Source organism: Phaethon aethereus, assembly GCF_964289735.1.
Source record: "Phaethon aethereus genome assembly, chromosome: 2".
Lineage (NCBI taxonomy): Eukaryota > Metazoa > Chordata > Aves > Phaethontiformes > Phaethontidae > Phaethon > Phaethon aethereus.
The window spans coordinates 102,184,769-102,210,872 of NC_138582.1; the positions used below are offsets into that span (position 1 = coordinate 102,184,769).

The 26,104-nt window shown below is 41.4% G+C and overlaps 1 protein-coding gene across 1 annotated transcript in view; it reads right to left on the reverse strand.

The window, feature by feature from the left end:
- The window catches only part of MBOAT1 (membrane bound glycerophospholipid O-acyltransferase 1), a gene marked incomplete at both ends in the record, with an annotated part of 56,169 nt that overhangs the window by 25,279 nt on the left and 4,786 nt on the right, over positions 1-26,104 (reverse strand). Inside the window, 3 exons of the mRNA XM_082014682.1 lie at positions 2,175-2,270; positions 6,617-6,694; positions 7,227-7,372. Coding sequence (XP_081870808.1) covers positions 2,175-2,270; positions 6,617-6,694; positions 7,227-7,372 — 320 coding nt within the window. The remainder of the gene's footprint in view (positions 1-2,174; positions 2,271-6,616; positions 6,695-7,226; positions 7,373-26,104) is intronic.

The following is a 26,104-nucleotide window of genomic DNA, read 5'->3' on the forward strand; positions in this document are numbered from 1 at the left end:
ATGACAGGCTTTTTCCTCCCTCTTAAAGATTCCCTTAAATCCAGTGTTTTGTCTTCTCAGTGTATATTCCCAGCCACGTTTGCCTAGAAGGATGGGAGGCTGGAGGGAGATGAGGATCGCTCCATGGATTCTGTCTCAGTTGTTTCTGAAGTCCTGAGCGAGAACTTTAAGGCCATCCTTCCAGCCAGAAGCCTGTTTGAATGCTTCCCTACTACTACATGCAATAGATGTGGAACCATCACACATGGGAGAAGGAGCAAGAGGAGGTTCAGTTGCTGCTCATATATGGTAAAACTGTGGTCAGGGAGTATATTTTGTCTCTCTGGGTCATCACATCTGTTTAGGTGTATGCATGAAGCCTCAGTGGGCACAGTATTTACAGCTGAGGAAAACAGGTTTGAAGACAGACTTATGAGGCTGACCTGGGTTTGAGCACTTAGGATTGCAAACTTTTATTACTAGCACTACAATATTTTTATTTATTCTTAGTTTTTAAAATATACTATTAAGATGTAGCTCATATCCATACTACATTTTCCAGTTGTTTACCACTTGGCAGTTTTATGTTTGACTGAAGTTTAGGAATCTGTTTATATCTTGAAGCATCAGGAGAAAAATCAAACAACAGAGTAAGTTCAGGTATTATTCTTTCAGTACCATTATTATCCTCAAGATCATCATTAGATAAGAGTAGCTCCCTTTTCATCAACAGAGCAGAAAATACTATCTAGCCTATAATACAAACAAGCACCACAATAACCAAGCTCTTCTTCCACCCCCAGTCTCAGTTAGATCTTTATTAAGTGTCTTCAGAGGGAGACAGCTAATACACCTCACAGTGCATTTCTGAATGCACTATTCAGAAAAGCATGCTCTCTTGTATTTCTCTCTCTGTCTCACACACACACAGAGCTATAGCATTCCAATCCCTTTTATAGGCTTCTTGGTATGTCATGCTCTTTTAGGACATGCTTTTATGTATTAAAAAAAAAACAACACAGAAAAAATATAGAAATAAATTTCTCTACATGTACGAGTTCACATTTTTGCCCCCTCCTCTAATAAAAAACTCAAGTCTCAGAAGAACTTTCCCCCCACAATTTAATTAAATGCTTCAACTCACCACCACCTCACACAGAGACACATGCACACAGACAGCAAAAAACTCCAGTTGCCCACAAGAAGACAGAGGCTTGGAAGAGGCGTCTGTAACTTACTGTGCCAGTTTACAAAGGTTTTTCATAGTATGTTACTAATTACTCTGTATTCAAGACATTCAATTAAACAAGTGGAATACAGATTAGCATAGTTTTTAAATCATGCAAAAATATACTTTCCTCTCATAAACAAAATATATAAAGTTAGCTGTCTATATTTTTGCAAAGCATCCTCTACTGTTTCAGTGAAATCAAATAGGGACTACAGCGTATGTGAAAAACACTGTTCTACAGACATGCATGGCATATAAGAAGTTCTGCTATTTAAACAGCAGCCACAACCTGCCCCCCTTGAGAGAACCCATAGTAGGACCAGTGGCAAAAGCGAAAGCTGGTCTCATGTCTCTTTGCCCAGGTTACCCACCCACCACCCAGCTCCCCTGTCCAAGTCCACCCCTCCTGCCCACTGGAGTGCCTGGGGTGGGAAACACCTTCCCAGCTGGGGCATCAAGATAAATCAGAATGGGGAGAAAGGATGACCTAGAGCCAATAGCTGTGCCTAGGAAGGTGGGAGGAGAGCAGCCCACCCCACCTCTTGGGGCAGACCACCAGGGACCAGAGCACCAGCCATGCTGCTCACCAGGGCTATAAGCGCTCCTCCAGCTCCAGCAAGCGACTGTGCAGACTTATCCTCCCAGGCTGCTCTAGGTGGAAGTCTAGCTAACCAAGCTCTACCTTCCTAACTAGATAGTGCCTAGCAAGAAAACAGCAGAAACAATGAGTCAATGCAAAAAAAATCACAGTGTTTATTCCTTCCTTAAAAAAACCAAAAAAAACCCCAAAAACCAAAAAAAAACCCCACCAAACCAAACCAAAAAAAAAACACCACGCCAAAAAGTCTTAGAAAAAGATTAAGGGAAACAAAATTGAAGGTGCTCCACAGATAAGATAAAAATTATTCTTAAAACATACTGAACTCAACTCATACTAATTGACACAGCTTGCAGACTCACTCACCCGGAAAAATCTGTAGTGAGAATACCATAATGAAATATGTATATTCGGCTTATGTGGCACAACGTGAGGTATCCCATAGCTACGACAAAGGAGTACCTAAAAACATAAGATACAGAATACATAGTTACGAACACAAGTACCAACAAGAAGCAGAATCACTCAAACTGGGTTTGGGCTTGTTTAGGAGTGGAGTCTCATTTTTGCAAATTAGGTTGTTAACAAGTCTGAAGCTACGTTACAAGATCTGGCAGAAATTTTCAAATGGTCCAGCTGAAACATTACAGAGGTGTCTCCTCACACTGCAGGGGTGGGGGGGGGGGAAAGCAAAGAAGAAATAGGATCACTTCCAAGTTGAGCATTTCAATTTCAGTTCCCACTCTCACATATTATTTTGAAATTTCTGTCTGATTCAAGTATTTGAAATTAGATGATACTGTATGTGCATCACTGAAATTATCCACTGCCTTTTTCATCTCTAAATGTTCTTTATCTACATGTACAACTCTTCCTCAGATCTACCAGAAACTAAAATATTTAAAGTTTAAGATATTTTCTCTCTTCTGATTTTGAATTTGTAAGAGTGTGACCAGCAGGTCAAGAGAGGTTATCCTCCCCCTCTACTCTGCGCTGGTGAGGCCTCATCTGGAGTATCGTGTCCAGTTCTGGGCTCCCCAGTTCAAGAGAGACAGGGAACTTTTGGAGAGAGTCCAATGGAGGGCTACAAGGATGATGAAGGGTCTGGAACATCTCTTGTATGAGGAAAGGCTGAGAGACCTGGGGCTGTTTAGTCTGGAGAAGAGAAGGCTGAGAGGGGACTTTATCAGTGTCTATAAATACCTGAAGGGTGGCTGTCAGGACGATGGAGCCAGGCTCTTTTCGTAGTGCCCAGCGATAGGACGAGGGTCAATGGGCATAAACTGCAGCACAGGAAGTTCCACCTCAACATGAGGAAAAACTTCTTTACTGTGAGGGTGACGGAGCAATGGGACAGGCTGCCCAGAGAGGTTGTGGAGTTTCCTTCTCTGGAGGCCTTCAAAACCCGACTGGACACGTTCCTGTGCAACCTGCTCTAGGTGATCCTGCCTTGGCAGGGGAGTTGGACCAGATGATCTTCAAAGGTCCCTTCCAATCCCTACCATTCTGTGAGTCTGTGGTTCTGTATAAAGGCAGATAATGATACATAGACTAATCTTTTCAGCTCTACGTGCTGAAATATGCCGTCTTCCAGAAGAATCACAGAACCATTTAGATTGGAAAGGACCTTTAAGATCATCGAGTCCAACTGAAGAAGTAAGTGGGGTGTGACAAATTCACTCTCTGTTTTTCAAGATGATCAGAAAATTATGTAGGCAGGACAGTAGCATGACTCTTTCTATATTAAGGGTTGAATGGTCTGAGGACTGGAAGTGATGCAGTGTCTAGGTGGGGCAGATGCAGTCTTTCATACAACTAAATTCTCCCTGTATTTACCTGAGCAAGAAAGGATACTGGGGAGGTACGAAGTGGATGGATATTTGGAAACAGACTACATGAAGCAAACTAGACAGTGCAATGGAGAACTGGGACACCAGAATGACAGGCTTGCATCACATGGACAGGGCAGGACCAGGTCTACTGGTGTCCCCTGCATCAGAAGCTAGCCACATGGGGGAGAAGATGCAAAGACCTACAGACTACAGAATGAGACCGCACATCCTGTACACCCAGCGGAGCTGAGCCATGGGAGGTCAGGCAGGCTGGTAAGCACACATTGCCAAGCAGGGTCTCCCCAGACCCATGGGAGGATTGATCATGGTGGGGAACTAAAGGTGAAATCCGACAAGACGGTGAGTAAGCATATGACTGAAAATAAGCCAGGCCTTTGTCAAATCATGGCTGGCTTTAAAACAAGTGAGTTTTTCCTCCCTGGAGACTAATAAGCTGCAATGTGAGTGACAGTGATGGATCGCAAGGCAACTTGCAGGTCTCGTGGCCCACAGTAAACAACTGGATGAAAGGCAGACTGAGGGGACATGACAGCTTCATCAGGAGATTCAGAGCAGATCTTAACTTATTTTATCTGGATCAGGCATCCAGTCCAGCCTCAGCAAGGACCTCAGGCTCCCTCTCACCAACAGAGAACAGCAAGCATCCCTCCAAAGACAAGTCACCCAGCTCAGACATGTAACAGTGATAGGTGGGACGAAGCATCTAAAATAAGCCTCAATGCTAAAGCGTAAAGCACCTAGATTGAAAGGGAGGCCAGCAGGGAGAGATGTACTGGATTGCTGCTGCAGCTGGCAGCATTTTGATGCTGGATTAATTTGTCCATTTATAGGCCTTGAAGGCTAGCAGCCTAACCAGAGAGCAAACTAGCAGAAAATAACCAAGGAAAGGAGCAAGCAGGTGAAACTCTGTAGTTTCTTTTTTTCATTTGTTCAATTTCACTTGTGTTTTGGGGGGAAAAAAGCCAAGTCTTGGAGCCCCACTATGAAGGATCCAGTGCTCTTACAGGCCCTCTGTATGAATAGGTTCAGCCCTTAAGCTGCCATTTTTCAAGCTTATTCTCAAGCAGCTTGAATACACTGTTATTTTGCCAAAATTAATAATGTGGATGTACTTTGAATCACACCGCTATGGCTAGTGGAATACAGTAGAAAAGTTCTAACCCATTTCTGCCAGCTCTCCTAAGGTTTTTCAGCATGTTGGATTGCCATTTCACATTGACTCAAATCAACACATGACTATCTTGAAGCAGTGGGTGACATTATATGAACCGGCTTAATTTGTGTTGCAGTATACAGCTATTTTTTCCCATTGTGACTAAATGGCTAAACAGTAAGAGTGAGGGGTTTTCCTGTTGAGACTGTGCCAGTTTCCCTGCCACGATCTCAACTTGTCTAGGAAGACATAAGTAAGTATTGGATGATTCCCTCTGTGGACTTGGTTTCTCTGATCTACAATCAGTAACTCCTGCATTTCCTCCAAGTGACAGGCAGGGACAATGATGAGGAGACAAATAATAGAATTTTTTAGCACCTTTTCCTTCTGCTCTCTGGATGGCATTTTTTTGATAAACATTGTCCAATTATTTAATTTTTTAAAATTATTAATTACTGGAGTTCTGGGCTTTGCACTTGCTGAGGGGACAGAGAAAACCTCTTTGATTAACACCTGTCTTGCTGGTCCAAATTCTAGTGACAGCTGGAGACAGGCCCGTTGTTTATGGTTCACGCTTCTAAACAATCCTAGAGAAATCATAAGTGATGGTTCCCATTTGGCTATCAGAGAGGGGTCACATCAGGAAGTGATAAAAAAGAAGGGGAAATTATTATCTGAGCATCAGATCCTCAGACAGCCCTGGCCCTGAAAACAAGCAAAGAAAGGGTTTCCATTCCCCAGCCCAGACTGATGTGGATGTGAGCATTCAGCAGCAGCTACAGAAACAGCAACACAGCATAGAGATAGAATTCATCTTTAACACACCCAAACGAAACCACAGAATTAACCACATGCTGTTAGGGAGACCAACACAAAAGTAAAGAGGTAGGAAAAACTGCCAGCTCATCCTTCTAGCCTGGTATAAAGTAGCAGTTTTACAAATAAAAATTCCTATTTGTGCAGACTGATGGGAAGCAAATGACTCCACCTACACAATTTTAAAAACTCCCACAAGCTGAACTCTGAGACTATGGTACCCACACGAGAAGGCTCAGTGACTGAGCAGGGAAGTTCTTCCACATGAACTTCCTCTTAATCAGTGAAAGAAGCAGATATAACGACCATGTAGTTTTCATTTTCATAAGAAAGTGCTTTTTGTCTTTTGGCCAGGAAAGCACTCATTTGACAAAGCACTTTAGGAGTCTTAGGTGTCTTCCTTCCTCTGAGACATTTGTATAGGGACAAGAAAGATCCCATGGTGGAGACCTTCTCATGATAATGCCATAAGCTTCTGCTTCAATCAGTGATATTTCTGGTACTTTCTACTTTTTCAAGATCAAAGCCCAGTACCAAATACAAGACTTAATTTTGTAGATCACTAAGTTAAGCTGCCACAGTGACCTTATTTGAACTACCTAACTCAAGAATAAGTGGAAAATACCTAAAGGCCAAACAGCAAGGGGGAAAACACATTAAAAAGGATTATCAAAAGCAATCCTCAAGGACACAAGACCAAGGAGAATATGACTTCATTATGTTTAAGAAACCAGAATTTGGGCATAAATTATTAAGTCTGCAAAAGCCACCTTTTGAGGCCAGTAATCTTGTAGGGAAATGCAATATGTCAATGAAAAACCACAAATTGAGATTACAGCTGCTTCTGTAACTGAATGAACAAAGCTCCTGCAAGTAACTGAGAAATAAAAGCAGGAAAGAAGAGAAGGTGGCCCTAAAAAACCCTCATGCTTCTCCATGAAAGGAGAGAAGTTGTCAGCTCCAGACTTGCAGTCACATCAGCTCACCTGTGGATGTTGGGAATACTTGCCATATTCATAATGCCATAGTTCATCATCACCAGGACAAAAAGATGAATGGAATACCTTGAAGACAACAAAGTGAGTATTTAGATAATTTCTATGTGACTTGAAAGGTCTCGCAGTTCAGAGCAAGGGAATATTTTTCCATGCAAATGACATACATGTGATGTCATATCAGAGTATCTGTAAACATGGATTATCACAATGATATCTTTATAGCCTGAATATCCAACATAGATTAATACTTATTGACAAGATATTGTCAATGTGTTTCACTGAGAGAAAGAGCAGCCTGGTTCAAAGTGCACATTCCAACTGGCCACATCTTTTCCAAAAGAGGCATCTTCACAGCAGACTGGTGTGGCTTTAACTTCCAGCACAAACACCACAGATTAAATACCTCACTTACAAATAGTTTCATGGCCCATTTTACTTTCAGGGTTTGGGACAGTTATGCTGGTTAGGAATTTCTGGGGTTTTTTTAGGGTAACATAGAAAATGCTTTAAGACTAAAATGATGTAATCCAGAAAAGCTCATATGAAGTTTAAAAATATTTTTACCCAAGCTTTGTCTACATGGTGACTAAATACTCACCACCCAAAGCAGAAGACAGCAAAGTATATTCCAAAGAGTGTGGCAAATGCATGGCGAACAGCAGAGCTGGCATGACTGGGACCCAAGTAAATACGAAACCAAAATGCAGCCAAAAGTGCAAACAGTTGACAGGCTACAAAATTGATCTGTAAAAGACAAACAAAACAAAAAAATGGTTGTAATTCTTGGAGGGGGGGGAAGGAGGCTCTCCATTCTCAGAACAATAAAGAGTGGAGCCAGGAAAAGGGAGGAAAAAAGTGAGAGCAATGAGTCTTTTGTTTCTTCACGTTCTCAATTGTGAGCCCAAGCGGTAACTTTCCTTGGCCAACAACAGAAAGGATTAAACAAGCATGTTGCCACACAAAAGCTGGGAGAAGAGGAAGAGCAGGCTCCAGTTGCCCAAGGTACAGGCGGGCTCCGGGCAGTGCTCGCCCTCTCCGGGGCAGAGCTCTGTTCCGCTGCCAGCCCAGCCCAGGTGCAGGGGACATCACCCGCCTCTCTTGGTGGGAGGCAGAGGCCAGGAAGCAGACTGGGACTCTAAAGCACAGCCCCGGTGCCTATCTTTCTCCACAAACCTCAAAACAAAGGCAAAAGCAACAATCCTGACGTGACGCTGTTTCACAAGCAGTAACTGGACAGCTGCCTTAGCTGAAATGCTCCACTCCAGAGCATCCTCCAAGCAGGCCTTTCAACTTACCCTTTTTTTTGCAGTTCAAGAGTGCAAAGAAAATAATTGTGCTCTACCATCACACAGACAGCTAAAGGAAATGCTTCTCAATTGTTCTTTGGCTACTGCATATATCTATAGAGTGTGGGAAGTGGTCTGGCCCCATTGCAAGGAGGTAGTGATGGCAGTCCATGTGGAGAGCAAGTAGTCCATGACTACTCCTATCAGACACAAGGACAAGCAAGAGCTTCAGTGTCCTCAGAGCTAAACCGACGCCAAGCTGCCTTCTTCATGGCACCTTCTCTTTGAGAGCCTCAGCAAAAATCCCAGAAGTCAGAGGAACAACAGAGCTCAGGAGCTGTCTCTAACAGAGCAATACAGCATTAGGACATCACATCCGTAAATCCAGCCTGGACCCTAGACAGCTGGAGTTAAATTCATTTATTCAGCTGCAGTCTTTTTTTTTTTTTTTAAAATTCACCCTGAGCTCTCCAGCAGCAAGTCGTCCTAGACTGAGCAAAACTAAATAGGCTGCAGCATTTAAGCGATCACTTGGATTAGGGGATTATCCAAAGCTATCAGTCCAGGACAGGATGATATGTCTCACTTGGAAATGCTCTGACATGCTGGCTGTCCAGAGGTGGTTGGATTTGGCAGGCTTCTTGTCAAAAACATTCACAATGTGTTTAACATTGACAGAAGACACTACAGCCCCAAACTGCTTTTATTCTGGTGGACTATATCCAACACGGCGCTGTTCAAGCAAATGCTTTTATTAAAGTTTTCTTGGCTACATTGCTGCAGTTCCTTTATTTGAGTGATGCAGGCAGCCATGCAATAGAATAATGCAATAATTTAAATACTTAGATATGCTGAATTTTAGTTCTGTGGAGCAGAGACAATACCAATTTATTTCCTGTTCATGTAGGCAGCCAGCATTTATAACAGACGGTATCATAGAACTACACCCAAAAGCAAGTAATTAGCAATGTCTTGTTATGACAGTACTTTGTGCTTTATTGAAATAAGACAATTCTTATTTTCTATGCAAGATTTAAAAAGTAAGAGAACAAAATTGCACTGGTCTCACAAAACCCAGATGCTGTAATACAAATCCCAAACTCTTATGGATGAAGAGAGGACATCCCCTACGGGGCTGCTCTGATTGCATCCTTTCCAAGCAAGTTCCCAAGACTGACAGATGCCAATTCATCAATGACAATTCAGTGAACCTTAATCCCACCTCAGCCTGCTCCCACTTAGGGTCATACTAGCACATCCAGTGCAGCTCGACTGTAGCATGCAGAGCCCCCCTGATTCAGTATAAAGAAGGAAAGTGCAGAGACTGCAAGAAACCTGATGTGGCTGATTGTTTAAAAGACAATACCCCCTTCTGTGCAGCAACACTCATGGAAGCTTTACACCCATAAAAACCATCAAGATAAGCAAGTGTTTTCTTTTTACTTTCATCCAGTTCCTGTATGTTCAGTTCGAAATGTTAAAGATGCTGGGACTTCAGCCATCCACACACACAGCAACAGGAAAGTGCAAGATCCCGTGGCAGACACACTTGTAACAGCATTGACATAGCTAAGGCAGGTAACCACAGCAGCAGCAGAAAGCAAGCAGCAGAGACTTCATCACAGGCCAACATACAGCATACGACAGCACAGCAGCCTTGCACACATACCCTGCTGCTTGCCTACACTATCAATTCCTCTGACCACGTGTTACCTGTGCCACTTGGATTAAAGTTAGCATGGGTACACCAACCACACCACTATCACATCTTCAATTTGTTGTGCAAATTAACCAAGACAATTTCTTCTCTGTGCAAAAGTACATGCTAACCTTGTATTTCAATCAGCTTTCAATTTATTAGGGTTGTTTCTGCAGAGCAGCCAAACATCACACACCCAACGTACTCAGCAGGCAATAATCTCAGAACACTAGTTTACTCTTTTTGTACTGAATTAAGCTAGAAAGTACGTTACAGAGGAATGGCTACAATCCACCATTAAAAGTTACAGATATGATTCAAAAGCCTAAAGATTAATCTTTGTTTTCAGGATCTGTAAATGGCACTGATGGTGTCGAAGAGACACAAACACACATCAGGATCCCTGAGTGTCATTTGAACATTATGTGACCTACCACAATAGAACAAAGGAAGTGAGAAGGCTGCACCCAGTGCATTGCTTGGGAGATCGACTCACAGATACAAAAAAAAATGCAGTCTGAAATGCAGAAAGAGAAGACTTTTGCTCACTGGCTGAGAACATTCATGTCTTTGCCTCCTTTCTGAAGTGCAGCCACCCTAACTCTTTGGCAGCTTTCCAGGTTCCTCTCCTCCATGACCATGTTTTTTGGACAGACAGCGCTGTCCCTAAACACAACATGCTGTGTTTGTTTTTCTTTGTCTACCATTAAGGCTTTCAGGGTTTAGGGGTTTTTTTTGTGTGTGTGTTTACAGTAATACATACACATTACAGACAATGTGATCAATTTTAAAGGATTCATCAGCAGAGGTGTTGGGAGAGGGATACCCTTGAACAAGAAAGCCAGGTAAATACAATTATTGATAAAATCTTTCTGTCATCCATAAGGTATTGGGTACCTGTTGGCCAAAAACATTGGGAAATAGTATTGGAGAATATTTCTTGTACCTGTCCACCTATAAACCTGCACTAAGAATCTGAATGCACCAAGATGACCTATGATTTATGGGTCTGAAGATCAAACGTAGCTGCACAGAGCTCACTGCAAGGTCTAGCACACAGTTTACTGCAAGATTGACTTTTAGAGGTGCTGAGTAATTGCAGAATACTTGTGCAGATCATTCCCTTCTGAGTTTACCTGCGCCAAGCTGAAAGCATGGACAGAACAGCCCAAATCTTTTCTTATAACTTGTCACAAAGAAAGGAGGGAAGTTGCTTGTTTCTTGGATTTGAGGAACGTAAAACATATGTCAAGACACCAGTAAAACTGGGGTTCTCCTTTCCAAGTGTTGAGAAAAATTTGTTCTGCCTGGCAGGCTGAACTCCATACTTAAAACTGAGCACTAACTCTGGTACCAGACAAGCTAATAGAGGGATATGATAGCTTTTCATATGACTACCACCTCTATTTAGTTATTTATATGTAACATTTTAAAAACATGCAACATTCACATGCAAACACAAAAAGACTGCCAGTTCATCTGACAGTGACTTTATTGCATTCCATTTAGCATTAGTTTTATTCTTCACTTTACATATTTAAGGTACTGAAGCAAACAGATCCCTAAGATTTTAAGAAATGTTGTATGCCATCACAAGTGAAGTAACAGGCACACTTTTCTCCCTTTCCTTTCCCAAAGAGAGGGTTCATATTATTCCCTTTAGGTTATTTCCACAGTTGCTAAATATACTTTTTAAACAGTAAATTGAGGGCTTCTGAACATTAATGAATAGTGTCCCCATAAAAATAACATATGAGAATTAAGCCTTCTCACTCCAACCCACCGTTATAAGTCATTTAACCCATGTTTCTAGCTAGTCATATCTATTCAGTGTTGCCATCAAATTTTTGCACATCTGGTTTCAACCTTGCTAGCAGAAAAGAAACACCTTTGCTTTTTACAGTCATTTTCTGCCATGGTCTAGCAAGTAAGATGTAATAAAACTAGGAATCAGAGCATGTGATATGTTGCCAAAACAAGATACTATCTTCCTTTCATCTTCCATGATTAAATATTGGAAGACAGAAAGGCAGTCTCACCACGGTATCCTGCAACGACATCTGGAAGTCTTGTATCTGAATCACAGCCAGCTGAAAACAGCCTTGCAATGCAGAAGCAAGACATCTGCACTTTTGGAGAGAGAGAAAATCTGGAACAGCTCCAGCCCAACTGGATTGATGGCTATTGTCTGGTTAAGGTATTCTTTAATATCTAATAGTCTTGACTTCAAAAGACCAGATGGATCCAGAGCATGTAAACACCAGGTATGACAACAAAACCCCAAGCCCATAGTTCCTCCATTCAAACGGAGGAAATTCAAATTCAAATTCAAATCCATTCAAAGTCTGTAATAGCAATAACTCAAAGTGATGTTTAGACTGCAAAATGAAGTTTTATACAAAGCTAGAAGTCAGGTCAAACCAATCGACCAAGCACCTATGATGTTGACACAAGAACAACCAAACATAATGGCTTCAAGATCCCCCTATACTATTATGCTAAAATCAAAGCCCTCACAGTACGTAAAAGGTTAGTTCCATCTGCCTTGAGCCTTTGCATCTTCTCCTATTTTTAATAGGGTGAAACCAACTTTGCAAATGTTGGACTGGTACGGTAGGAAGGGGAAACATTAACTCCTGGGGATCTGCAGCCATCTTTTCAGTCATCTCCATCAATGGGCAGCACATGTTACGTGGGAAAGTCATCTCTTCAACTTCCTAACCATTCTCAGAGGAAAAACGTAAAACTTTTTGCTCTATGTTTTATTTGGTCCCTTTAACCATCTGCAGGTGGGGACTTTTAAAGGCAACAGCCAGTTGGTAAGTCACAAAATAAAAGTTCCAAACACCTGGCATTAAATACCTGCGTCTCGAAATCTCAGCACTTGGAGGACATGAGCCCACTGCTAATAACACTGTGTAGGAACAGTTATCATCTTTCATTCTGGAGCAAACTGTCTCTGTGGTGCAGGTTGGCAAAAGGTGGTACAAGCGGGGAAAGGTAGCAATTTGTCAAATTCCTCTAACAGGAAAGGCATGGAGCCATAGCACATTTCCAAAAGGAGACAAGTACATGTGTTGTTTGGTGCACTGAAAAATGACTGAAAAAAACACAAAAATCTTACAAGGACAAAATGGAAAGTGTTTTTCTTAGCTAGAAGTTCTTCAGATGGAAAACAGAACATACAAGAGGAGGCAAAACTTGGCTTTATACCCTTCCACCAAATCATCACAAATAGTCTTGGTCACTGCTTGCTGTAGTTCCGGGTAGGTACTAATCACACACTTTGGGAAGTTTCAATTCCCCTCACCCCATAAGACTTGCATCTGCAAATCTTCCTATTTAAAAAAGTGGTAATAGACATTTGAGGGTTACTAGGTCACAATCTAGGAAGAGATAATAAGTAAGTTTAAGCACGTAGTCTGTTATTTTAGTGCTTTTAACATTTCCTTATAGTTAAGCATCAGGAAGAAATATCCTACATTCTGTTTTGACCACAAAAAGAACTTGCTTTGCTTTTACTAGTTTTTTCCTCCCTTATACTAGCAGAAAAGCTGATCTCACTTTCAAAAAATCTAGGAGGATATAACAAATTGACCACACAGCTGTCTCCAAACTCCAAATGGCAATTAAGTCTATTACCCCAACCTGAGCGTCCTCTGTAAGCAAAATTCCTATTAATGCTATAATACATTCACTGTGAAAATCACTATGAGAAAACACACTGCTAACTTGTCACTTGTTGGATAACAAGGTGCTGACGTGTGTCCCCCAGCACACCACCTTTGGACAAAAACCGGGTATGTTGCACATTCATACACGTTCACAGACAGAGGTACAAGCGTGTTACGGCACAGCCAGGCTACCAGAATATTCCCAGCTAGTATCCAGGTCCTTGCCCACTTCAGTGTGCAGCAGATGATGCAGACTGTCCTCAGATTATAGATATTGCTGAAGGTACCTCTACTTTTATTCCAGGCCTTGTGCTTACCAGCCAAATGAGAGAATAAGCCTTTAAATCTGCATTTCACCTGCTGAACGGAAGAAAGTGTACGAACAGAGGCCTCCCATGGTGGCTCAGTGTACAGATGAAGTTGTAGCCCATGGTCAAGATACTCTGTATTTGCTGCTATCTACTAATGAGCTACTGAGCATTAGTTTAGTAGACTGCTACAAAGTTTTTATCTGGTAAATTAGAATTTCTCCTCTGTTTACTAACTTAACCACAGCTGTTTTCAGTATTTGGAAAAGCATAAAGAACCATGTTAATAGAAACTACTGACAGCAACAGCAACTCCTTCTCAAGACAAACCACTGTCTGTGGGGTCCAACACTGCTTGGGTGGTATTCTGGAAAGGGGATGCCATAATAAAGCATTCCACTTCACCAGAGATCAGCCCCATCTCCCAGGATGGTGTGTTTCTTGCAAAGAATAAAGCAAGAACTACAGAAGGGCAATAACTTGTTTTCTCTGTTTAAAAGATTATTTTGCACATATAACCAAAGACACCTGGCAATGTGTTTAAGTTCACTTTGCTGGATACACTTCTATTCTGATGTTGAAAAATAGACCTGCTGCTATGATGGCATTTTGCAACTTCCAAAGGGTGATATTTAGAATGGGTGTGTTAAGAATGAGAGATGGAATATTCCTTAATCAGATCATCTCAAAGATATCTGATACTTACTGAAATTTTTCAAAATATTTTCATCTTCCAGACTGTTTTTATGAACCATAAGGACAAATAGTTGTCTGCAGAGATCACTTAGCTCTACGCAGGGAGAGGACAAACACCCCCAAAAAGGAGGGCGATATCACAGAAACCATGTCAGGTTTTCCACTGCTAGAATTTTGATGTGGGCTTCTGCACAGGAAAAGGATCCATGTACCACCATCTGTGCAGCTCCCCTTATTACCCACATTGGAATCGCTTTGCACAGAACTCAGTGCACTGACAGCCAGCACAAACAGGCACTTGTTAAGAAATCAGAATTGACTGTCACTTGCAAGATGCCGTATTTTCAGTCTGCAGCCAGGCACTGTGAATTGCAAACAGCATGGATCAGAGAGGAGACAAATTCATTTACATTGAAGAAATACTGATGCAACTATTGAAAAATCGCATCTCCAATATTATACTGAAACAACTAATTTTTCTGACTTTGTGTTGTTGTAGGAGTCCTGTGGAAGGTTTTGAGGGGGCAGAAGCAAAGGTTTGAAAATAGAGTTTCTCTCATCGGGATGGGGGGAGTGGGGAGAGAGAGGGAGAGAAAGAAGCATATAGGCATGACTAATTTCAGATTATTGTCCTCTTCAGAAGCAGCACTAAGTTCTCATAGCCCTGGCTTTTTTGTTGCTGTTGCACACGGAATGTGGAGTTGGTAAAGTAGAATATGTCAAATTGACAGCATTTTGGCCTGTTGTGCTGCTTTCCTGGGTAAATTCCGTGTTTCCCTACTTACAGGATCAGATATCCTTCCATGACTTAGACTATAAACTTGAAACAGATGTTCTTTCTGGATTACCTCTAATGAAGCCACTAGCAGAATAACCGCTAGCAGGACACACAAATACAGCTATAAAACAGATTAAACTCTGAGTCAACAGAAAATTTAAAAGGAAAAACATTTAAGTCAAAAGTATATTTGAGAAGTCAAATCTACATCCTAATGCTGTCACACACCCATACATTTACCTTTGATGACTGATAAATTTAACGTGTGGACCCAATCCAAACACAGCTTTAGCTTGCTGTCAACAGCTTTTACATTGAACTGTCATGACTCTGTATGTTGAACAGATGTTGAAGTAGTGCTCACTTACGTGCAGTGATGTTCTGCCGCTACCTGCGACTCCGTAATTACTGTTCTCTCAGTGAGTAATGCCAAAACATAGCATGATGAAGTTCCCTTGTACCTGAGATAGCCAGCACTAATTCCTACCTGTAATAGAAGCAACAGTAAAATCAAACAAGCTGGAGCCTTCAGTCATTCAGGTGTTTTTTTTAAACCAGAATGCCTTTAGGCATTAGAAGAGCTATGTTAGGAAGAGCTGCCGCATTTCTTCAGACTACTCATCAGTGAGGTGGCACACTAATTACAGTACCTTTAACCTAAAAAGAGTACTTTAAAAAGAGTAGTTTCACCTACCTCTGTGCAGGTATAATGTCACATGGTATAACATGGCAGACATGTCTAAAAGCAGAACTACAGCCAGCAGGTCAGAGTATAGAAGATATCTTAATGAGAAAAGGAAAAAGAGGAGTGAAACGGCATTATTCAAATGGGAATTTTGACAGGGAAAAGAAAACAAACAAACAAACAAACAAACCAAAAAAACCACTAGGACTACCAGCCTTGCTTTTCCAAAAGCTTCCACAGGAAGTAGGAAGTCACTAGGATCTGGTACTTCTGGTAGGAGAGGTGGCATCTGGTACAGCCCTACCCTTCCTGCTCGTGCGTAGATTCATACTCATGACGCGGGAACCTTATCACCACATTACTCCATCAGTCCAGCTCTTCTCACAGGGTCCACTCAGAAGACACGATTTAAGCAAATGCAAAGTTGGGAGACAGATGCTGAAGTGAAAATGAATAGAAACAAGGAAAACAACAGCTCCAGGAGAGTAAAATACAACAAAGCAGAGACTTGAGTACCTGCAAAGCCTCCTCTGAAAGTCCCTGGAGCTCTAGGAACCTCCCATGGCTGGCACACCACAGCACTCTTTCCCCCTTTTCTTTGCCACTTATAGGGCTCAGGCAACTAACTGGAGCTTGGATCCTTAGTTTTCATAATAATTAGTTAAATGCACCAGTTACTCATCTTTTTCTCAGAAATTAGTTCCCAGCTGGTCTTTTCAGACCTGATGAGTGCTCCCTAACCCCAAACAATTATTTTCACACAACCGCTCAAGAGCATTGCCTAGCCCTTGCTCTCCAACACTGTCACCTCATCCATCACAGACAGTAGATCAGCAACAAAAAAGAAACAGGGTCAAGACAGGTTTCATCAGACATGATCCAGCTCGAGTTCACCAGCCTAACTGCTCTGGAGATTTCAGTCCGGTTACTACTTTTGTATCTTTCAGTAAATAACTTCAAAGCAGCAGTGTTAAGAGTAGCATCAACACAGATCTGCGTTTTCCACCCAGATTTAGAGATTTAGTTTTTGAAAACTTAGAATACAGTACAGCAAGTCAAGCACCTTTTAATTTTGTCTACATACTGACATATGTACATAGCTGATTTATTCAAAACGCAAAGAAGGAAGACAATACAGACATATGTGTGTATACCCAGCCACCCTGCTGGCATGTCTTTCTGTGGCTTCGATGTAAATTATATTCCCCAAATACCAATGGGAGTTGCATGAATGTAGGAATGGCAGGATCCTTACAGCAATGTTTCTAAAGTCCCAATTCAGAAACACACTTAACTTTCAGGCCAAATGAAAGCCTCGCGCCTGCACATATTCACCACTTTAAAAATAAAACAGTAGGCTTAAAGTGCAATCCTTCACTAGAATGGGAATTGGCACAGCTAAAATAACTTGCCCCGTTACTGCTGTTGCAATGTCTGTGCAATTCTATTTTCAGTTCCTTTTCTATAGAAAAATGTGACAGTGGTCTTTAAAAATACACACCAATACAAACAGATCAGTTTTGTTCATATTATCCCAGTGATATCCCAGCAAGTGCACAAAACAGAAAGAAACAAACATCAGTAAGGGGAAAAAAGTGCCAACTTCACAAGTTATTACAAACCAAAAGAAAGTTGGACTTTTTTTCCCCACTGTAGAAACTGTCAGCACTGTGTTAAATTTAGGGACATTATCCTTGTAATTAAGTGGCTTGATCAAAGACTAAACCTTTCAGACATTGCAATGGTACTGCATAAGAATTTATTAGGCCCTTACACATTCAAAAATCTGGAACATCCTGTATTTAAATGCTCAATCATGCTCATAGTAACTTAAAACAATGGCACTGTAAAATTTAGCATACTGGGACATGCTTTAAAAATTTATGCAAGGACTTTCCTAGAGGAAGGGGTAGAATTTATCTGTCCTAACACTGATGTTGATACCTGAGCTAGCCCATCTAAATTTCCTTTATTGTCAATGGGGAAAAAAGGCAATTCTAGCTTGCAATTCATCTAATCCTAAAACACAAGTCTAAACCAGGTACTTTGACTATAAAAGCAATCTAGATGAGTAAGTTTAGATGTAGAAATGTACACTGCAGACTTACAAAGATCAACAGTAGCCATACTACACTCATTAACTTTAACAGAAGCAAAAAGAAATCTCTGGGCTGTGACACTGGACTTCCATTTAGTTGCAATAAATGAAATTTTCAAAAATGACCCACAGTTCCTGGTGCTCTACTTTTTAGTTTACCACTTAGAGGCACCATTAAATGGTATCATATTCTAGAAGCTGGTATTCTGCAATAAACTAAGCCCACTTCAAGGGCCTGGAATATAGTGGGGTGGAGGGGAAGAAAAAAAAAAGTGCCAACCAGGAGGGACTTCTGAAAAAAAATTACTAGTATATCTACTGTCAGATATGTGTAGAAGAGTTTTAGGGTGAGAATGCTCCTACACGATGGGTGTAGTCAAACACACCCAGTTTCCTGCTTCTGCAGGTGCTGCAAACCTCAGTTCTTCCTGTCCTCTTCCTTGTCTAAGCAGTTTTACACCTCCGAAACACCCAGTAACAGCACAGGCAGAACAAGAGAAGGAAAACCCATGTGAACAACAAAGAAAATGCTTTCAGTTGAGCTTAAAAACATCACTTCATGGTACATCAACATAGAGAGGTGAAGATCTGTCTACTTCTGCCCATGTTCCAACCTAGCAAAATACAGGGCACAGATACCACCGTACCATTTCTAACACTGCAGAGCCACAGAATTTACTAACGGGGGTACAGAAAATATTCCCAGCTACCTTTCAACATGGAACTCCTTCACAGGCAGAAGAGGATACACAAACATTTTTGGGAAGCCGTCAGTAAAGGCCAGGGAAAACCTGCAGTGAATCTGCTCTAATTTTTTCTTTTTTAGAGTTAATTTTCAGTCAGTTGAACCTGTGCAGATGCACGACTGAGAGGTTGTTTTCACAAGAGAAGAAAAATAAGCATGGCACAAGGGGAAGACGCAGAACCACTTTTTTTAGTAGTAAACTTTAGTCAGACCCATTTATTTGACTGGGAAAAATCATATTTTCAGTTTGCATTTTGGCAATTATCTTTGCAAACATAACAGTTAGTAACTCACTCCCTCTGTTTCCATGAACAATGAAAACTTTATATTCTGCAGTTGCTTGCAGAGTCCCCCATTTCCACCATGGCCCTTGATACTGCTGGCAAGCAAATTTTCTAGATAGCTTTTTCCCTTCATTTTTTAGCCTATTTCCAAAGAGCGGTGTATGGGTGGGGGTTTTTTTCAATTCAAGCACAATTACCTTTGTTTCATTCCTTTGCTATAACAGTGACTGTGTAGAATTAGCAAGCCTCTATAACTGCCAACTTCAGATATTTGCTTTCACAATCATAAGATTTCATAGTCATAAAATACTGCTGTTCCCTATTGTTCCACAGTTTAAAAGTAAAGTTATTGCTCTATGCTGTTTAATATAAGATATATTTATCTAACCTTCATTCACGTGAGCTGCAGACTTATTTTTAATCCCTTCATAACTGTGGCAGGAAGAAAAGCCACCAATAAAATGTGTACAGCGACAATATCCTGTTGTGGCTGGTTTTTCCTTCCTTATTTCTGCTCAGAGTTTGCAGCACTCTCACTTCATGCTCATTTATTTTGGATCTTGAACGAAGAAGACAAGAACATAGCCCAGCTGTTTAGTTATGCCTGTGTTACAAGCACCTTACATCTACAGCAAATATCTCTGGAAGCTGAACTTCAGAGCATGTCTAATTTTAGGCACTCAACTTCAGACACTATTGAAAACAAGTAACTTGGAGATGACAAACGCTTAGGACTCGGCGTAAGTCAAACATCTCAACTGTCACTAAACTATCTGGAAATCATTAGTACCTTTCCAAAAAGTCAAGCCCTGAATGAATTCCAGGGGTTACCCCCTCAAAAAAAAAAAAAAAAAAAAAAAGATTTCCTAGTTTTCAAACCTAGCAACGAAAGCAACGAAATCAAAACAAAAACTAACAGGAAAACACACAGCATGAGCAAGTGTCCGTTGGTGAATAAGCATAAAGAAATGTAAACAATAAAAAAAAAAAGATACTAGGATTTTGCTATAAATTGATTTCATTTGCACTATACTATACTTGAGAAAAAAATTCAATTTCCTTGCCTCATTAAAAGCAGGCTGCCTTCTTTGTATATCCCCCACTAGAGTTCCATACTTCTATTTGCATGCAGTACAGCAGAACTTTGGGGTATAACATAGATATTTTCCAAAGATAACTGCCATATCAGGAGGAAAAAAACCCACATACGATTGTATTACTGAGACACCGTATTATTTTTTTCCCCAGGCATATTCTTGCCATGCTTATGAGTCAGCGATAGCAGACACTTAACTTGCCTTCCTTTACAAAGGACAGCAATCATTAGGCAACAGGAATAAGTCTCATTTTTTCCCCTTTAACAGTTTGGAAAAAAAAAAAATGTCCTTACATTTTAGAACGATTACAGTGATGCTCCTACAGTGATGCAGTAACAGGCAACTTACTGTCCAAGAAACAAGGCACAGCAACAAAATTCCAGAAACTCCAAGTGAGCTCTTCTCGAAATACCCTATGAACTTAAACCTAGCCAGGAAAAAGAAATTCAACAATCCTTTAAGTTGCATAAATAATTATAACTTCCCTTTCAAACAAGCCCTTTACACATAAATCCTAAAAAAACATGCTTTAAAAGAACTAGCACATTGCATGATCTACACAGCTGGCTCACAATATTTATTTCCATTTTTCTATCGCAAGGTTTTGTACCACTAACAGCTGGCTATCTCAGAAAGCACTTTGAGAAAGCATTTCAGGTTTAATTTTTAGCAAACCTAAGAATATCTCAAAATGCAGATGGAATTTTTCCCACTGATACCATAGCACTGAAGTGCAGAGCGTGGTAGTGTATCAGCTTCCCTGATGCTGGAAGGCACCCAACCAATGAGCAGCACGTACTTTATACTGGACAAGGGAGAGGAGACTTGGAAGGGGATGACCAGGGACCTGGGTCCCCATTGACTTCTCAAAGCCTCTCCAGGGCACAAGCCAGTAGTTCCACCTGCCAGCAAATAAATGAGGCCACCATCTCATAGGCAGAAATAGTCCAAGCAATTGCAAAGACCTGATCCTAGACACAGGAAACAGAGGCACACTTGCCATTTAGGGTCTTCTAAACCGGTCTGGTATGTTGCCCTTATTAATGACTTTGCTCAAAAACTGAAGTGTCAGAGAAAAAGGAAAAAGGGGAGGCAGATATGGAATCAGTTTCCTCCGAATAATCATTTAAACACTGACTCAACTCTATCCAGGCCAAAAAAAAAAAAACCAACCAGGAAGCCTGACCGAGATAGTTAGGCAATTGAGGTAATGGTGCATGTAAAATGTATGATTGATAAACAGTTAGACAACAGACTACTGATCAGGATGTCAGAATCCTATGAAAGGATGAAGGCAGACTACACCAGACACTACACCTGCTGGTGTAGTCTCTTCAAAGAGAATATTCAGATCACAGAACCCACAAGTACAGCATTAAAGATATGCAGCATGAACTGAACAGAGAGGAAATGCTCAGCATATGGACAAAAAAAGACCCCAACAGTTAAAAATCAGAACAGACAAATAAGAGGATAACCAAGAGGGAAATGCATGGCAAAGCATATAAGGGGCCAGTTACTTTCTATATAAACTGATAGAAGGATAGCTGTAGCTTGGGCTCCTTGGAAGTGGGATGCTGGAGGAGAGATCCTGCTTGGGCATTGACTGATCTTCCTTACAGAGATGGGCTGCTTCCTGCTGTATCACCACAGGGAAAAACTCAAATGACAAATCCAGTGTCGAGTCAAGCCCTTGGAAGGGGATGACGACTCTAGCAGACCCACTCACTCTTAACAGGAGCAGCTGCACTTGGGGCTGCCAGCAGCAACTCGGGATCCCAAAAGCATCAGCAACACCAGAGGCAGAGCTGCCAGAAACCAGTGCTTGCAGAGGGGATGGGCCCTGAAAGGATCCGGCAAAAGGATACGTACTTCCAAAAGCTTTGCCTTTTAAGCTATTAAGTATCTTACTCTGGATACTCATGTTTTCACATAAACATCCAAGTCCTCACTGCCTCTGGCCAAGTTCTTGGCAGCCTCCTGTTGAAATGGGTTTCACAGTCTGTTTCTGGACTGCATGAAAAACACCTTCATTTTAACCACTGTTGAATCTGCAGCCTTCCAATGTTATCACATTTTTCTCTTCACATGGAGAAACACTGGGAGACAGAAGGGAAGAAGTCCTAGATCTATTTCATTTATGCTGCTCACATATACTTTCACCATGATCCTTCTTAACAGTCACATTCCTAAAGCAAACCACCCAGTTCCCTCACTTTGCTTTTGCATTTTTAAGAAGCCTACCCTGTAATTTTTTTTCTTATCTTGTTCATATTTTCATTCTGCAAAGAACAGCTACAGTCATCTTTCAATTGACAAGAGCAACTACAATGGGACAGAAACACAATTATGTCACCCATTTTCCTCTGACCTGGACCATTCTTTGCACTAATCCTCATTTTATTTGCTGGTTAGCATCAGCAGAACAACTCTAAAACTTTCTTTTTCCAAACTGCTGAGCCCATTTTCCTCTGTGCAATGTTATGTTTGCAATTGGGAACTAGCGCCCTAGCAGAGAAGTAGTAATAAAGGTAACACTAAATCAAAGTTACATTCTCTGAATGAAAAACAAACAAATGCTTCCTCTCTTAAGAGTCTATCATATTTCACAATGTATCACAGCAATATGCCTACACTTTCAACATACTTGTATAAAATAGCCAAAAAACACCCATACACTGAGTGCAGTGTTATTGTTGCTGTGGCAACTACAGACCACAATTTTTTTGCCTTAAGAGAATTAGCATGAACACAAACATACACACAAAGGCATAAACAGCTGTGGGTGCTAACAGTGCCTACAATGCACTGTGGATGCGTAACACTGCCATCAAAAACTGGATTTAATTCAAAGAGTAAGTCCTTTAACTTCCCAGTCACTGTCTGCAAACCATTTGTCTACACTTGTTTTTCCTCACCTTCAGTACAGCACAGTTGGCAAAAACATCCTGCGAAACCCTGCTGCATAAGAAGTGTAAGCGCAAGACAAACTCCGCTTGTGAGTGAACAAAGTAATTCTAAAAATCTCTCAAATAGATAAATCATTGATCTATCAGCTGGAATTTGCTGGGGTAAATACTTGCTGCAAACCTTAGAAGTCAGTGATTTGAACCTGCCTCTATGTGTGCACACATGAGATAAACAAAGCCAGTACTGTACTACTCCTTAACACTCCCTTGCACTGATAACAGGAAAAAAAAAAACACTTTCACCAGTTTATAATGTCATTTAAGCTAGGTGTAAGAGTTAATAATTAAATCTTGTCTACTCAGCAGTCCTTTAAAAAGAAAAAAAGTTTAAATACAACTGATACATGAGCAGGAAACAAGCATGGAAGTTATTCACGAAACACTGGGAGTGGAGGGTCCTCAAATATCTTGGGTTTTGCCTTGCCCTTTTGCCTTCCCCATTCCTGCCCTATCTGCATACCAGTGCCAAACTGCACTAGAACAAGAAACCACAAATGAAGAAACTGCTCAAGTCCAATTAGAGCTTTTGTCACAAGACCAAGGCCTGCAGAAGCAGCAAACACTCACCCTGTGCACGACAGCCAGCAGCTGAAATTTCTTTCTTGGCCTGAAATTGTTATTTGGTTTTTTTAGTATTCTGCCTGCAATCCAAAAAGACTGATCTAAAGGAGTGTTTTCTTGCCTCCTTTTTCCTTCCCAGACATCCCCGGCCTGACTCACTGACTGAAGTTGAAGACCGCAGAATATAATCTGATACTGGCCAACAATTTTTAAAGTTGCTATTCCATAGGATTGCCAGATTTTTGGCTGAGACTTACCAGGCAGATACACAGACTCAGGTGTTGTTTCAATTTATGTGTTTCAAAAATACATTTAGAAGGTTTTTTCCTAATGTTGTTGAGATTTTTTTTTCTTTAAGCTTGAAATTTTATCATGAGGAAAGGCCAAATCACAGTAAAAAAAAATTATCTCCCATACAACTTCATTAAGGATGCAACATACTGTAAGTAGCACTGCCATAAAAAGTTCTAAAAAACCCATTTATGTCACAAACTATTGCTTGTGCTTTTGTTTCTGCTTTGGTTCTCACCTACAATTCTGCAAAAGCTCTTTAAAATGCCTTAAGCCAGGGAAAAAAGGACTAGTGAAAAATGAACATTTCCAGTCATGATCGTAAGAAGGGAGAATGCTCAAATCCCGCCTTGCTCTGGGGAGGGACCACCCTTGGTTTCCCCTTGGCTGTTTGTGTCCACCTGCCCTTCTCCCCGTCGGCAGGGACAGGACAGGCTGACCCAGCTGAGCCCAGTGCAGATTGGATTCCACATTGTCAGAAGTGACCAAACAAGCCTGACCAGTGCTATGCTCTGAAGGATCCACCAAATGAAGGTCAGAGATTTCCTCTGTGGCCATCTTAGCAAGCAGTGTGGTGCAGCAGAAGTCAGTCAGAAGAGCAGAACAGCTAAGGATGAGGACCCCACATTCACGCGACTCGTTGTCTGGAGGGTCTCACTCCTGAGGAGCTGAACTCTGCCACTGCGAGCCGTGTGCCCTTTAGCAGCTGAAAGGCTGCAGGCTCCTGGGGCGCATCCTTCGGCTCCATATACTCAGAAAGCAACCCTGGGCAGATGCTCCGGGGCCACTTCACATACAAATTGTCCTAAGTGGGGACAGTCAGGAGATTCATTCCCAAAGCATACCCCTGGTCCAAACTACATGTTAACGTAAATACCCACACTATTAGTAAAGGACAGTAGAAATTTATGCATTGGGCTGTACTCTTAAGAGCAAGCTTGAGTTTCTGGAAGCCCTCCTTGAGTACCCTCACTAGACTCCCGGAGCATCCAGGAGGTGAGGTATCCTCCACGTTACCTGTAACTACTAGGTGACATGCAGAGGGATTTTTTCACTCCAAAGAGAAACACGGCCCATTGACATCAGACTTTTTACTTGGTTTTGGACAAGTACCGAAGGCCAGATTCACCTCTGCACTGATGCCAAGCCCAGCGCTGCAGCCTCCCCTGCCCAGGGATTACCAGAACCACTTACAGTTTGGCAAATCTGCCTCAAGCGCTGCCCGTTCTCGTGAACTGTGATGGGAGCCAAGGAGCAGCCAGGGCATTAAATATCGTGCCAGGCTGGCCAACGCGCAGTAAATCCTAAGCATCGGGGGCTCCCCTGAAAGCACAGAGCCAGTTCTGTGCTCAGTGCCTAGACCCCTAGGCTGGAGCCCAAGATTCTTCGTCACTACTTTATATTGTCTCAAAATAGCTGCAGAGCACCACTAAATCAGTGCTGGTGTGATTAATGTGCAGAGAAGGTTTCAGGAAACTTTATGCAGCACTTCAACGTTTATTTTTCCAGATCTCATTTAACACAAATGAGAAGGAAAGTGCTTAAAAGGGGAAAAATTGCAAGCAGCTGATTCCAGTTGCACTTTTGCCCCTTGCCAAATGAAAAACTTAATAGGACAGACTCTGTTTTCAAGGCATGAGGGATGTGGAAATATTTACGCCCATAGTATCAAGACATCAGCCATGAGGTTGAAGACTGAAGTGCCAAACTGAGTGAGAAAACATTGAAAAAGGCAGCACGTTTCCAAGGCAGAGGAAAATGTGTAACATTGCAATTGTTAGTAATAGCTGACCTGAAGAGAAAGAAATGCTTTGGAGATGGCCTTCATCTTTGGAAAGTACTGTACCTATGTCTCAGGAACATAGAGAACCTTGGGCCCTGCACAAGCAGGTGCAACAAGTTAGAGAGCGGATTTGTTTTAAATGCACAGAAAAGCTGTGCAGCCCACGAGCACCATGAACTGTCCTGCTCGCAGGCACCTGTTTAACCAGGGACCCAAAACAGGGTCAGCAAGACTATACCTCTATTCTTTAAGTCAAACGCTATGTCCCTCATGCCATTATAGTAAAAAGCTAATGATTTCTTTTAAGGACAGTAGTTTTAGAAAATCTGGGTACTCAAAAGTCAGAAAATATCAAAATTAAAATCGGTGTTGGCAACCTAAGTAATATCTCTCTATAAATGTCTTTTAAGATGTTCATTTCAAATTTCATTTTGCTTACTGTTTCTCAAATAACTAAAAGTTACACAGCTTTATTTTTTGCAGTTGAGGGTGTCAGGCAGGGAGGCGTTAAAATCTGACAAG